The sequence below is a fragment of the Phalacrocorax aristotelis genome, chromosome 20, assembly GCF_949628215.1.
Source record: "Phalacrocorax aristotelis chromosome 20, bGulAri2.1, whole genome shotgun sequence".
Lineage (NCBI taxonomy): Eukaryota > Metazoa > Chordata > Aves > Suliformes > Phalacrocoracidae > Phalacrocorax > Phalacrocorax aristotelis.
In genome coordinates this window covers 7,109,624-7,123,081 of record NC_134295.1, presented here as the reverse complement: position 1 = coordinate 7,123,081, position 13,458 = coordinate 7,109,624, and the positions used below count along the sequence as shown (strand labels likewise).

At 49.6% G+C, this 13,458-nt stretch overlaps 1 protein-coding gene across 2 annotated transcripts in view; it reads left to right on the top strand.

Annotated features, from left to right (window-relative positions):
* The window catches only part of KIAA0319L (KIAA0319 like), a 33,653-nt gene extending 24,034 nt beyond the window's left edge, over positions 1 to 9,619 (top strand). Inside the window, exons 13-21 of one of the 2 annotated variants that reach the window (XM_075115032.1) lie at positions 669 to 817; positions 1,123 to 1,274; positions 1,465 to 1,603; positions 1,937 to 2,096; positions 4,273 to 4,415; positions 4,652 to 4,774; positions 5,311 to 5,401; positions 5,766 to 5,857; positions 7,891 to 9,619. In XM_075115032.1, coding sequence (XP_074971133.1) covers positions 669 to 817; positions 1,123 to 1,274; positions 1,465 to 1,603; positions 1,937 to 2,096; positions 4,273 to 4,415; positions 4,652 to 4,774; positions 5,311 to 5,401; positions 5,766 to 5,857; positions 7,891 to 8,078 — 1,237 coding nt within the window. In that variant the 3' untranslated portion in view covers positions 8,079 to 9,619. The remainder of the gene's footprint in view (positions 1 to 668; positions 818 to 1,122; positions 1,275 to 1,464; positions 1,604 to 1,936; positions 2,097 to 4,272; positions 4,416 to 4,651; positions 4,775 to 5,310; positions 5,402 to 5,765; positions 5,858 to 7,890) is intronic. The other variant, XM_075115033.1, reaches the window with a different exon arrangement.
* Positions 9,620 to 13,458: the final 3,839 nt, after the last annotated feature.

Here is a 13,458-nt window from a genome sequence, read left to right as displayed (position 1 = left end):
TTCTCGGCATGGTTGTGGTTCATAAAGGGGACCAGCCATGTTCGAATCACAGCAGTGAAATGTGGTCTTTGTTGTATCAAGAGACTGACTCTTGTAATCAAATAACAGCAGGGCCTTCTAACTTGATCCTTTTGCAGTATTTTTGAATGAGGCGTTGTTCTTTTCTCATTGTCATGCTCCCCTTCAGACTCTAAATTCCCTAAAGTGCTTAGGGAACGGAGGAAAAAGCCTATGAGCAACTTGCAGTAGCTTTTTCTGTTGCAAAATCTGTGCAAAGCCCTTATAAACAAAGGAACTATTTTCCCTCTATACATTTTCTTTAAAAATTGGCTTATTGTGCAGTTCACGTGAGCCAATTTTGTTGAAAGAACCACTTTTTGTAAATCCTCCTTAAATGCTGGTATCAGTGTTCCCCTTGTTTAAGAATAACCAAAACACTAAACCACCAGAAATAGCATTTTTTGATCTGAATGATGCACTTACTCTTTTGATTATCTCGCTGTAACTGGAGAAAATAATTTTGCTTTCTGTCATGGACTCTGTATTTCCAGGCAGCTGTCTGTTTGCATCCCCATCAGCTCTACTTGAGCTTGAGCCTACTGCTTGGTGTGAGACTAGCTCCTGCGGTCTATGCAAAGTTTAAACTGATCCTCTTGTGCTTTGGTTAGGGGCCCAGATGGTGTCAAGCTGGAGAATGCCAACAGCAGCATTGCCACTGTAACAGGCCTTCAGGTTGGGACATACGAGTTTACTCTGACAGTTAAAGACGAGAGGAACTTGCAGAGCCAAAGCTCGGTCAACGTCATTGTCAAAGAAGGTGAGCCCAGCCACGAGATACAGGTTATCTCTGAGCAGTTCAGCAAAACCTGTGTTCAGAGGCACAATAAGAGTAAGGAATGGGTGCAAAATAACACGGGGAGCACTGAAATGGCCTTCTCCAAGTCAGGGGTTCACCCTTTTCTGGAGGAACAGTATCGTCAGCTGAATCCACAGTACCTTGTTTCCCTTTGCTTCCCCCAGGGTGAGATAGGGCGTTCTGGGTTACAGTGGAGATCTAATGCAGTAGTTTTTGACTGGGCATTACCAGATTTTTCTTTAACTACTTTCTTTCTGTTTGCTTAGAGATAAACAAGCCACCAGTTGCAAAGATTGCGAGTAATGTTGTCATCACCTTGCCCACAAATACAGCTGAGTTGGACGGATCAAAGTCCTCTGATGATAAGGGAATTGTCAGCTACTTGTGGACCCGGGATGAGGGGAGCCCTGCAGCTGGGGTGAGGTTTCTTTTTAAAATGGCAGTCTGCAGCATCACAGAAGTTGGTGAGAGGTAGCGCTGGCAGCTCCTGAGGCAATGTAAAGCTGATTGGTGTGCCTGTTACCCTTTAGTGATATCCTTAAGTATGATGATGTATCGTGCTAGTTTGAACCTTTGTATTCTGATACTTATTTTGCTCTGCCTTCCAGGAAGTCTTAAATAATTCAGACCATCATCCTGTCCTTCTCCTGTCCAATCTGGTAGAAGGAACCTATACATTCCACCTCAGAGTAACAGATGCCAAAGGAGAGAGTGACGTGGAACGGACCACAGTGGAAGTCAAACCTGGTCAGTCTGGGTTTTGTGCCTACGCTGCACTAGCAAGCCCTCTGTGTCTGGATACAGTGTACTGAGATTAAAACGCGTAGTCTAGTCCAGCTCAGAACTGTAAAAGATCAAAAGTTTGGGGGGATGTGATTGTGTTTTCCTGTGGTTCTTGGGGGCAGACTTTTACTGCTTGCCATTACCTGTGAAAGTCAGAGACTTGTATCTCTTCCTACACTCACATTCTGTACTTCTGTGTTCAAAGCAGAAACCTTCTGGAAAGATACTAGAAACCTGACTTGTACCCAGACTGTTAAACAGAAGTTCTAAAGATCTGTTTATCTACGTTCTCACTAGATCCTAGGAAAAATAACCTTGTGGAGATAATTCTGGATGTTAACGTCAGCCAGCTGACTGAGAGGCAGAAGGGCATGTTCATCCGACAAATAGGTGTTCTGCTGGGGGTCCTCGACTCGGACATCACTGTGCAGAAGATCCAGCCGTACACCGAACAAAGGTAGGGTTTGTCTGTGAGTGTACGTGGAGAGGGACTGCTTGAGGGTTTAGTAAACCAAGGGCTGTTTTCTCTTGGGAAACAGATTGGACAATTGAAACGTGTGGAGATGTTCCTTAATCAATATTCCTGCTTGTTCGGGTCAGAGAAGGTGTGTTGCCAAGCAGGTCTTGGGTGTCTTTCCCCTCTGGAGATGCTGCATTGTCCTCAGAAGCTGTTTTCTGCTGCTAATGTCTTTGACCCTCAAATCTGTAAAATAAGAACTAATCTGATTTGGTTTTGAAAATTGTGGAGACTGCCTGAAGGGTGTTGTACAGCTGTGTCTTATAACTGGACAAATAATGGGGCTTGGTACAGGAGCAGTTGTTTGAAGCACTGACGCCACACCAGCGGTGGTAGTGTAGCAACCCCCTTCGCAGTAGCCCTACACATCAACTTTATGCAGGCAGTAAAGCTAATATAAAACTACATCAACTTCAATTTAATGTAAAATAAGATGTTGAAAACTAGCATAATTTTTGTTTGAAGAGATAGGGGAAACTTGGGTTTGATTGCTATATAGTTTACAACAAACTACAGCTGGTCTTTTCTAAACAAGTGGTGGGGCTGTAGGCCAGAGTCCTGTTACCCGCCTGGACAGTGTTGCCCACCTCCAAGTTCAGCAGCCAGCAAGTCATACAAGGGGTGGTTTGGCCCGGCTGGATCCTGGCCATGCTGCTTTGGCATGAAAGTGCCTGCCTGAGTTTAGCTTTCCACCTCTGCACAAATGGCTGGTCTGGGAAATGCGCTGTTCCGCAGAAAACATCAGCGACTGGTGCCGTAGCGTTGTCACAGCAACAGCTGCACGTATCTCCGTACTAACAGCAGTCCGTTGTTACTGTAGGTGTATTTGAGGAGCCTGAACATGCATGTGAGTGGCATGGCAACAAGCTTATCAAGGGCAGAGTGATAATCTGTTGAAATAAGTGCAATATTGCACTTAATTTTTACTGAAAGTGGAGTAGTTTTAAGGTAGATTATGCACGTCCCTTAAATCTTTTCCAGTGCTTTAAGTCATGCAGCAAGTCAGCAATAAATCTGCAGTTATACTTTAGGGTTTCCCGAGTTCAGTAATGTATTGATTCCTTCGTGTCCACGTTGCCTGCTGTAGCAGTAAAATCAGAATTCATTGTCCATGCAAACCTAAAGAGCTCAGAACAGAAGAGCCAGCACTTTCTGCTGTAACATTACCTTTCTGTCTCTGCCATGACCAGGCGAGTTGCCACTGCTCTTCACTGAGGAAGGTGTCTAAGAGACTCTTGTAATTAATGCTTCATCAGTTTATATGTTTATTAAGTAGACAAAAGAGTAGGAATCATTATAAAAAAGCAGAGATTATTTTCCAACAGATGGCTTTAAGATCCCATTTTTGCCTCAACTATCTAAGTAACTTGTACCATTTGAAAAATACCTTTTTCCCCCAGCTGCTGGTTTTTCACATACTCTGAGGGCTTCACTAATATCCTGTTGACTCATCGGCTCACTGGTAATAATAAAGCCAAAACATCCATGCATCCTTTTGTGCATCTGAAGGGTACACGGGGCTCTGCAAGGCTAGTAAGCCTAGGGGAGCAAGTTCTTCTATCATAAATTCAGTGCAATAAAAGGTGCAGAATACAGTATCCTCTACACCTGTGCTTTTTTTCTGGCTACAACACTTTGCGCATTCAAACTAAGCTTTGCAAAAGATTGTAAATCTTCACCGTCTTCTCTGTTGCTGGAGCTCTGTGCTAAGCAGTGAGATGAGCCCCCAGGTTCCACGTGTAGTAAGGTCTAGGGGTCCCACAGCGAGGGAGGAGATTATGAAAATGGCAGGACCTTAAAGTTTGGGGATTTGCATACTCAGTGAGAACATGCAAATATGTGCTTGATGATGTCTGAAACTAGGCTTGACAAAACCATTAGCAAACTTAAGAATAGTCCAACGCTAGCTTTGAAAATACGGATGGATCAGATGTCCCGAAGGGTTTTCTACTGTATGACCAGGTCTAATGTTATTGTTGCCAAGATGGAGACAGAGGTCTGGTCTTCAAATAAAATTTGGATTCTGAATAAGTCCCTCTAACGACAGACTGGGGAAAAAGGCTCTCTGCCTGATGTTTGGAGAAGCAGCAGATAATCATTTTTGTCTGACTTCCAGCACGAAGATGGTGTTCTTTGTACAAAACCAGCCACCCCATCAGATATTCAAAGGACGAGATGTAGCCTGGACGCTAAAAAACGAACTACGGAAACAACAGTCGGACTTCCTCATCTTCCGGGCATTAGAAATTAACACAGTCAGTAAGTAAGAGTCACTGTGTTATACTGGTAGTGAAGCGGGACTTTTTAGGTTGGCATGAGGCCTAGGCGCTTACGTTTGCACTTCTTACTGCTTGCGATTACGGCTAAGCTAAGAGGATGAACTACAGAGTGACAAGGTTCAAGTTAGAGCCTACGGGGGTTAGCTGTACTGAACTATACTGTCCCGGTTTTCCTTCACGTGCGAGTCAGTTCACCTTTCTGGTTTTGGCCCCTAGCGTGTCAGCTGAACTGCTCTGAGCATGGACGCTGTGACTCCTTCACCAAGCGTTGCGTCTGTGACCCCTTCTGGATGGAGAATTTTATCAGGGTGCAGATGGGGGATGGCGAAAGCAACTGTGGTACGTGCAACCTCCCTGGGATTGTTTGCCTTTGCAAAGCAAATAGTGTTTGAAACCCAGGGTAGGCAGTGTGACAGGTACCTGCTTTCTCCCAGTATCTCTGACACGATGTGAGATAGTCCCTGCCCTGGTCTCACTACACGTTACCTTCTAGGCAGGAGGTATCTGATAGGGAAGCGACTCCTCTCGAGACCCTCTCGGTGAACACTCAGTAAGAGTTGAGTCCATTCAAGAGGTGTATAAATGACATCTCATTTCTGTTGTGCCCCTATAGAGGCTTTCCTGCCACAGGAAAGCAAATTTTTTAAGTCAACACATGTTGAAATATGCCCTTGTGCAGCAAGTCCGCACACTGGATCTCAAGCCCCTGGCTTCCCTAGGTGAGTTAGTGGTGCTGTCAGTGGTGGATGCTAGCCTCTAATTCTGCAGAGGGTCAGGCCTCCCTTTTTCTTTCTCAAAAATAGTCATCTAAAGCGCACACTGTCAACTGTATGAGGTGCCAAAACGTCTTTATCTCTGGGGTGTTTTGCTTTCAGAGTGGAGTGTGCTGTATGTGATCATTGCATCTTTCGTCATTGTGGTTGCCTTTGGAATCTTATCCTGGATGGTGATCTGCTGTTGCAAGAGGTGGGACTGAGGCCATAACCCCCACTGTATCAGTGCTTCAGAGCCAAGTAGCTGCATTAGGAGGTGAAAGATTCAAACCCATCGTCCCAGCAGGTCATCTGCTTAGCCCTGGGATATTAGTTTTTGGTCACTTAGTGTTTCAAGTGAAACGTTGAAGTCCTAGAGCTCTGGGTTCGGTTAAGAAGAGAGATTTGGATTACCCTATAAATGTGCAACTAAAGCGATGTGTTTAATGTTTTGCTTTCTGATATGAACATAATCTGAAATAAGCAAGTACTCTAGCTTTGAAGATCAGAGTTGGTTTTTTTTTCTTCCGGCTTTTTTAGAAATGGCCTGCCTCTTAATTCCTTTTCTTCCCCTTTAGACGAAAAGGAAAATCCAAAAGAAAAAGCAAATACAAGATTTTGGATGCAACGGATCAAGAAAGCCTGGAGTTAAAACCAAATCCCAAAGCAGGTAAAACATGAGAGGGAAGAGCTCAGCGTTTCCAGAATGCTGACTAAGAACAGTCTTCCTCAGTGGACTTAAAAATCACAGAGTGAAACAAACGTCGTGTTAGGCACTGACAGATGAGCCTCAGAAGATCTAAGAGCTTGTTCCAGATCTGTATACAGGGTATTTAGTCAAGTCATCTCACTTATTTTGTTCAGAAACTGGGGCTGAAACTGGCCTGGTCCTGATGTCTCCAGTTGCTGTCACAGAAGCAGTAAGCAGATGCACATAAGCAGTGCAGAGACCGGCCTGGCCGAGGCAGCCCAAAACTGGGTCTTGACGATAACTTCTCTTGCTCTGAAGTTTTCCACTGGGTTCTGGTAGTTTGCTTCTTGCCAATATGCCGTTCCTTCCTCTGCAGCAAAGCATGAGTTCAGTGCCTCTAAGTGTTTCACTAAACTGGTCGGCTTTGGCTAGTAAGCAAAGGGACACCTGACAGCAACCTGAAAATACTCATGGCCTGGAGAGATTGATGTTTATCTGCCCCCATATTCTTACACCCCAAATTACTTGTTCATAAATTTCTTCATTCTTGTCCTTGTGAGCATCAGGCTCTGACAGTTTCACATTTTAGCTCATCCTGTAATTTTTCCAGGAAGCAAATGCTTATATTAGGGGGGAGACCCATGAAGTCCTCTGTGCTCCATGTGGCTACAGGCCAGTTGGCCCATTCCCGAAAGGCAGTCATTTGTCTTCAGTGTTCTTAGCCAGCACTTTCCCGTCCGCATTGCCGTCCTCGAGAGTGCTTGTCAGGTGCTTTGCAAAGATCATTTTGTTATTTCAGGCTGGAGTGTTTTTGCTGCGATTGTATCTGATACCTGAACCGAGCCGTGGTCACCTGCTGACTGACCAGGAAAGGAGAGAGACTTGGGAAAGTGCGTGCAAAGCACAGCCCCACCAAATGCTGGGGAGCGCTTCACCCACTGAAATACGCGCTTCAAATAAGAGCGGGCGCCCTGGTTTTTCTTTAGAGGAGGGGTTATTTTAACTGTGCATGCAAAATAGTCCCCCATCCTTGTTTGCTAGTGGAAAATAATTGCTCGTGCTAGTATTATCCCATTTAATGGTGTTCCAGCAATGTGAACAGTGCCTAACAGCAGCATTGGAGGGCATTGCAGCGACAGAGCTGATCAGACAACTCCTCTGAGAATGGGGCCATCCCAACCGCACAAATGCGGATACCCTTGAAGAAAAAACCGTGTGTGTTTTCCTCCCTCAGCACCCAACTCTGCTTTAATCTGACCATCTGTCACCTCACACGGAAGAGCCCCACTGTTAAATAAAGGGCTCATTGTTCTGCAGTCTGTAGCAAATGTGCCTCAACTGTTTGCTCTCTGGTTACTAAACTCATCTTGCTTCTTCTGAGGCTGGCTGCTGACTAAAGTCTTTTTCCCTACTAGATAGGTCCAGGGAGCATTCTGCTAACAGAAGAAATGTTGCATTTCTCCATTAAGGAAAAGCTAAATTTAAATATTTCCTCTGCTGACAATATCAGTAAATGTCTCTCTCCTGTCCTTGTGCATTAATCTAAATCCAGGCCGCTAATTTATCTCTTCCCATGCAGGCAAGGGAAGCAGAGATGAGAGTAGGGAGGGTAGTAAGAACACAGCGATCTTCCCTTGCACACCTGCATATTCTCTTTACTACAGCCGTTAGCCCTCAGAGAGCTTTCCAGGCAATGCCCCAAGCAAGGTCAGGAAGATGTAGCTCCCCTGTATACTCACAGCCCCTTCTGGTAACGTAATTTGCTTTCCTACCTGTTTGTTGTGATTTGCACTACCTTGAAGTGTCTTTGTGACCTCTGTTACGCCAAGGTATCTGAAACAGGATTGCTTTGGCTTTGGCATTTCAGGGAATGAGTGACAGACGCAGGAAAGTCTCATTAGGCTGCCCCTTTGACATGATAGGAAAAGGAGACTTAAAGGGGGAATGGAGTAAAGTGAGGTTGTTGACCAGTATTAAAAGTATTTTTAACCTGAGACTCTCTCCCCTCAAAGGCGGCAGACAGAAAGCCCAGGTCCTCAACACTAGCCTGATGCACTCAGAGTCTGAACTGGACAGCGATGAAGCCATCTTCACGTGGCCTGACCGTGAAAAAGGGAAGCTGCTCCGTAGCCAGAATGGCTCCGTGCGCAATGGACAAGTGACGCTCAAACCCAAGAACCAGAGGGAGGAAATCCTATAGCTTCCCCCCCGGTGGCCTTTTGCTGGAGTTCAGTGGGAAAGGCCACTCCTGTCCCTACCCCACAAGGGCCTTTGGAGGCCAGTTTGATTAGGACAACGCTGCTAACTCGTTTCACAGAAAATAACTTTGTTTTTGTGGGTTTCTTTTCATTTAGTTAAAACTGGTTGTACTTGAATTTGAACTTCAAGTGAAATCAAAGGGAGGAGAAGGCAACTGTGAACCCCAGGCAAAGCGTCAGAAAAGGGAGAGCTGGCATCTGGAGAGCGGCAGGACAGAACCACTCGGAGCAACTGTGAATGTGCAGGATGCTCCTAGCCCACCTCAGACTGCAGTGGAGGAAACGCCCAGGGACTTCAGCTCACTTGCCTTGGGAGCTCCTTGGAGAAGGAAGGTCAAGGCTGTGCTTTGAGCTGTGCTCTGAGCTTCCTTCAGGCTCCAGTAGCCTACCACGGGCTACTTTTGCTGTCGGACAGCTTTCTCCTCTTTTACTTCCCCTTTCCCTTATGGTTTAAACACTGTTTTAATTTAGACTTGTCCTTTCACATGCACTTGGCTGCTTTTGGAGTGTAGAGGAGGGGGAATCTAAACACTATGGCCACACTCCATCAGTTTGCAGGTATGAGAGGGTTTTGTAGCTGTTTGAAATTATTGTCAGGCTTTTCTCTGGGAGTGTTGATGACACGGTGCCTGCTCAGATGTGAAAAGCTGACCCGTCTGTGGTCATTGGCTGGGCTAGGAGACCCCCTCCTGCAGCAAGCTCCCCTGCTGGGTACCAAACCCAGGAGGGGGCACCACCTTTGCTACCTGTGTCTAATGTCTGGCTTAATTCCAAAGCTGTGAGATGTTGTTCAGTGGCCCCAGCACCGTCTGGTTGCCAAACCGTCCGTGAGTCTGGACATTAACCATATCTCAGTTATGAAATGCAATATACTGTGGGTTTGGGGGTTTTTTTTTTTCCTTAAAATTTGCACAACCCAGGCAAGCAGGAGTTGATATCTTCAGTTCCCAGCAGCTGCCTGCTCCCTCTGGCTGGTGCTTGGTGGCTTCATGTTAGGATGGCTGAAGAGCCCTGCGTGCTCCTAACACAGTGCGAAGTACACGCTTGGTGTCCTTTAGCTGGTGGAAAAGGGATCTCTCAGTACCCGAGGGCATCGCGTGGTGAGCACCGGCAGCACGGGGCCGTGTGTCGCTGCTGCCTGGGCTCTGGAGGCAGGCGTGCGGTGGTCCTTTCCCATACCCGCTTCTTTATCTCACTGTGCTGCTTTCATGAGTTGCACCCGTGCCCTCGGGCAGAAATCAGCCTCTTGCTGGCATGAAGGATGCCGCTGCTCCTCTGTGGATGGGTGGGCAGTTTATTGCCTTTCTTTGTGTTTAATTTAAAAACTGGAAACTTATTTCCCTGGCTTTTTTTTTTTAGCTATGGAAGCCAAAAGGCTTTAACATCCTCAGTTGTATTTATATTGCTGCACTACTGATTTGTGTTGAGCTAGATGAAGATTAAACACTGTTGAATGTGAGGGAACGTTCCCTCGCTCAATGTAGTCATGGCTGCTGCTAAGTTTATTTTCTGGGCAATCAGCTGTCCTCCTCAGGCACCAGCGCTGGAGCCTGTGGCTTTCCCAAGTATGGAGGCATTAGCCTCGTGCCCTCCCGACTCCACCAGGCACGGGGCTTGACTCTCGCTTGCCGGCATCGCCGTACGGGCCGCCCTCCAGCTTGTCTGGCTCGCGGGCGGCTGGTGCTCCGAGCCAGGCTTCCCTTTCCCGGGCTGCTCCTGCACCCGCTCGCCCAACGGCTCCTTCCCCCCGAGCCCGCCTGGGACCCCACATGGGGGTGGCTGACACCGGGATGCTCCCCGCAGCGTGCCCCAAAGGGGCACGGCCCAGTGCTGGCTGCAGCCGCTGTTGCGAGCCATTCAATGGCCGGACACTTAACTCTCGGGTGACGCCACTCCCTGATGCGCTTCCCTTCAGTTGGATGTAACATGAACAAACTATGAGCAAATGAGGTTTCGAAGCTGCAGGGTTTGAGCGGATGCAGTCCTGGGACTGTGCCTGAAAGTGTTTTGTGCTGTTAAGGGAGAGCTGTTGGACTCGCTGATTCTGCTCCTTGGGGCTGGTGCTTTTTGAGCCTCTTGCTCCTGCCCGTCCCGGGGGCTCCCCCCCCGCAGTAGATCGGGGCTGGGCGCAGTGGTTCAGCCGTTGGGCGTTCGTTGCTGCAGAGATCAGTACCTCTCACGGGAGATGCAGAATGTGCTTTCAAGCAAGCCTGGCTTCTTGTTACAGAGGAGGGAAGAATTAAAATCTGTGCGGCTGTTATCACCAACACCTTTGTTTAGCTGAGGTTGTTTCCTTCATTCTTACATCTCACTGCGGGGTAACAAACGTTTGGGTCGGGGTGCTGTAGTCGGTCCGCCCGCAGCGGCTGGATTTTGCGGTGGGCTGTGGCGTTCCCTCCTCGCCGAGCAGTTTGGTTAGGACGGTGTCCTCGCTCAGTCATTTGTCATCGCCGAGCGTGGGTTTGTGACAGAGCATAGCGCAAGCTCCCGTTAGACTTCGGGCTCCCATTAGCATGCCCTGGCTGTGCAGCCCTCTTCCTCGCTCCACGTGTTAACCCCCGGTGCCGCTGAGCCCTCGCCTTCGCGGGGCTGCAAGGGACAGGCAGCAACCGCACCCCGGCCCCGGGGGAGCCGAGAGGTGAGGAGACGAGACCCTCCCAGGCTGAGAGCGGTAACTTTTGGCCCAGCCTCAGAGCCCCCTGATCCAGGGGCCAGGGCAGACTGTCAGCTTTAGCACGCCGTTAATGCAGACCTCTCCCAAGGTGTGTGCACGCAGAGGGAACGCGCTACTTGGAAATCCCTTGCCCCCCTCTCCTCCTTTCCTGTGGTGTCACTAATATCGCTGCTGTTTTGTTACCCGAGCACCATGAGCGGGGCTGACCTTGCTCGGGAAGGTCTCTGCATTGCTATGCATTATGATTTCACAATTAGAGACACTGGCTACAAGTTACCCGCGTGTGGAAGTTAAAAGCTGAGACATCTGGTAGATGAACCATCAGCTTCGCTTGATTTTTGTTTTCTTTAACATATTCGAACCCTGGTTTGAGGCAAATGTTGCGATCTAGTTTTAAAATACTTTGCTCTTAAATCTTTTCTTCATTCTTCTGCGTAGCAGGGGCTGCCCAACCCGTCTGAATGTTGGTTTAACAATGTTCATTGATTGCAGTGTTACTTGGATCAAGACTAAAAGTAATTTTTTAAACAAAATGTTTCTTGCAAATAAACAGGGAAGATGTTTTGCTGCTGCTCAGCTTGCTTCTTTCTCCAGTTTCAGCGGCGGGACTGTTCCTAATGCCACCACTGCGCTCTCTGGGTAAGAACTGGAAGCCATCCCTCGCTCCTCTCGCCCCAGGCCCCGCAGCGGGGTCTCAGCGGGCGCTGCTGGACCAGGGGCTGCCTTTGCTCCAGCCACTGTAGTGCGCGGTGGGGCTCTAGTGCCGGTGCAGCTCGCGGGGCTGCCGAGAGCTTGCATGACAGACGCCAAGTCCGCTCCTTGCTCGGCGGCCAGCGTGGCAACCTCTGTGTGTTGATCCCTGTGCTTTGTGTAGGGAGCAGGAGATGCTGAGCCTCGCGCTAATGGGCCCTGCGCTTGTGTGTTGACTCCTGGTTTGTTTATCTGCCGCTGCTTTAGCACAACCGAAATTCACTTCAGCTACTTGAAGTTCACTTTCAGCCTAAGCCCCCAAGGGCTCTTGCTCCTGGTCTCCTGCTGACCAGGTACGGAGTCCCCTGGACCTGCCCAGGGCTGTTCCCTGACAGCTGAGGCAGGGTCCAACAGTTGATTTCACTGGAAAGCAAAATAGCAGCCATGTCGGGGCTCGGGCTCCTAATGGAGCAGGGGAATGTTTATGAGTTAGTGGAGTCCTTGGGGGAGGTTAAGACGGCTGCCCAGCTGTCGCTGGGGCTGGCTGCTGCAGGGAACGCGCTTTAGCACCACAGCAGCCAGAAGGGACCTGACGGCACCGTGGGACACGGACGTTTCAGAGCGGGGAGGAGACTCACCTTCAGAGCTGCCCTTCTGTCCATGCGCATCTCACGTGGCCCGTGGGTTGTGCTGGAGCCCTTGGAGTTGATGCTGCTCAATGTCACCTAAGGACGGGAGAATCCCAATCTGCTGGGCTACCCGTCCCACTGCCTCTGCCCGCAAGCGTGGCAGCAGCTGCCTTCAAAATAAAGCCACCCCAACCCTCTCCAGGCATGGAACAGCTCCTGATGCTGTAGCACACCTCTGCCTGCCCTCAGGGTGGGTGTAGCCCTGCTGTCCCCCAGCAGGAACCTGCCTGGGAGCAGCCCTGCTCTCTGGAAATCCGAAGCAGCAGAAGGCTCAGCAGGGTCCCTTCCCCTTCTGTTCATGCTCTTTGCTTTGTGTCACCCGGCTCTGCTATTATTTTTCCTTCTGCTCACTCAACATCCCTGTGGGAAGCTCTCCAAAGGGCTGCCCTTTCCCGGCTGCTCCCAGCCAGCTCCCTTTGCTGTCTGCTGAGCATCACTTAACATTTGCTGGCTCCTTGCAGAAGCGTGGGAGGAAACCCAGCAAGTGCTTGCTCGCCGCGAGGCACAGAGGTGGTGGCCACGGGTGAGGAAGCCCCACGTCCCCCAGCTGTGGGCTCTTGGAGCTTGGCTTCTGGTGGGGAAAGCTTGCACCGGCCCCAGGGCAGCACGGGGAGAGAGCCAGGATTTCTCCCTGTCCCAAGGGCAAACAGCTGCTCCTGCCTACAGCTGTATCACCTGCCTGGGGGCACCTGGGCCTGGAGCCTCAGAGCAGCCCCAGGCTCATTATCTGAGAGAAATCTCGGAGAAATCGGTTTTAGTGCTGGTTTCACAGCTCAGGAAACTGAGGCAGCGGTGACTGTGGCTGAGGCAGCAGCTCAAGGACTCTGCCCGCTGCTGCCGCGGCTGTCCCAGCATTGTGGTGGTTCAGCAGCCCCGGGGAGCCCCGCGGCCCCTTGGGGAGGGGGGTGCTGCGGTGCTGCAGCCGGGCTCGGCTGAGGCCAGGGTGCCTGTTGGACCGTGACAGAGCCAGGGAGCTCGGTGTAGCTGCAAATACAACCCTGAGCTCGCCAGCTCCCTCCCGAAGCAGTGCCTGTGCCTATGAGGAGTTAAAAAAGAAAAAGACTCTTTCCCAAGCCTAGGGGGAGAGCATCTTCTCTTTCCCCACACATTCTCACCCCTCTGCTTTGCACTGTCCTTGCTCCGACCATGTGCATTTGGCGCTGCTCCCCAGCACCTTCCCGTCATGAGCATTCCCGAGTTGCTGCTGCTTTACCTCTTCCAGCCGGGCTCTCCGGGCCGCACGGGCAGGAGCTCTGACACTTCGCCCGC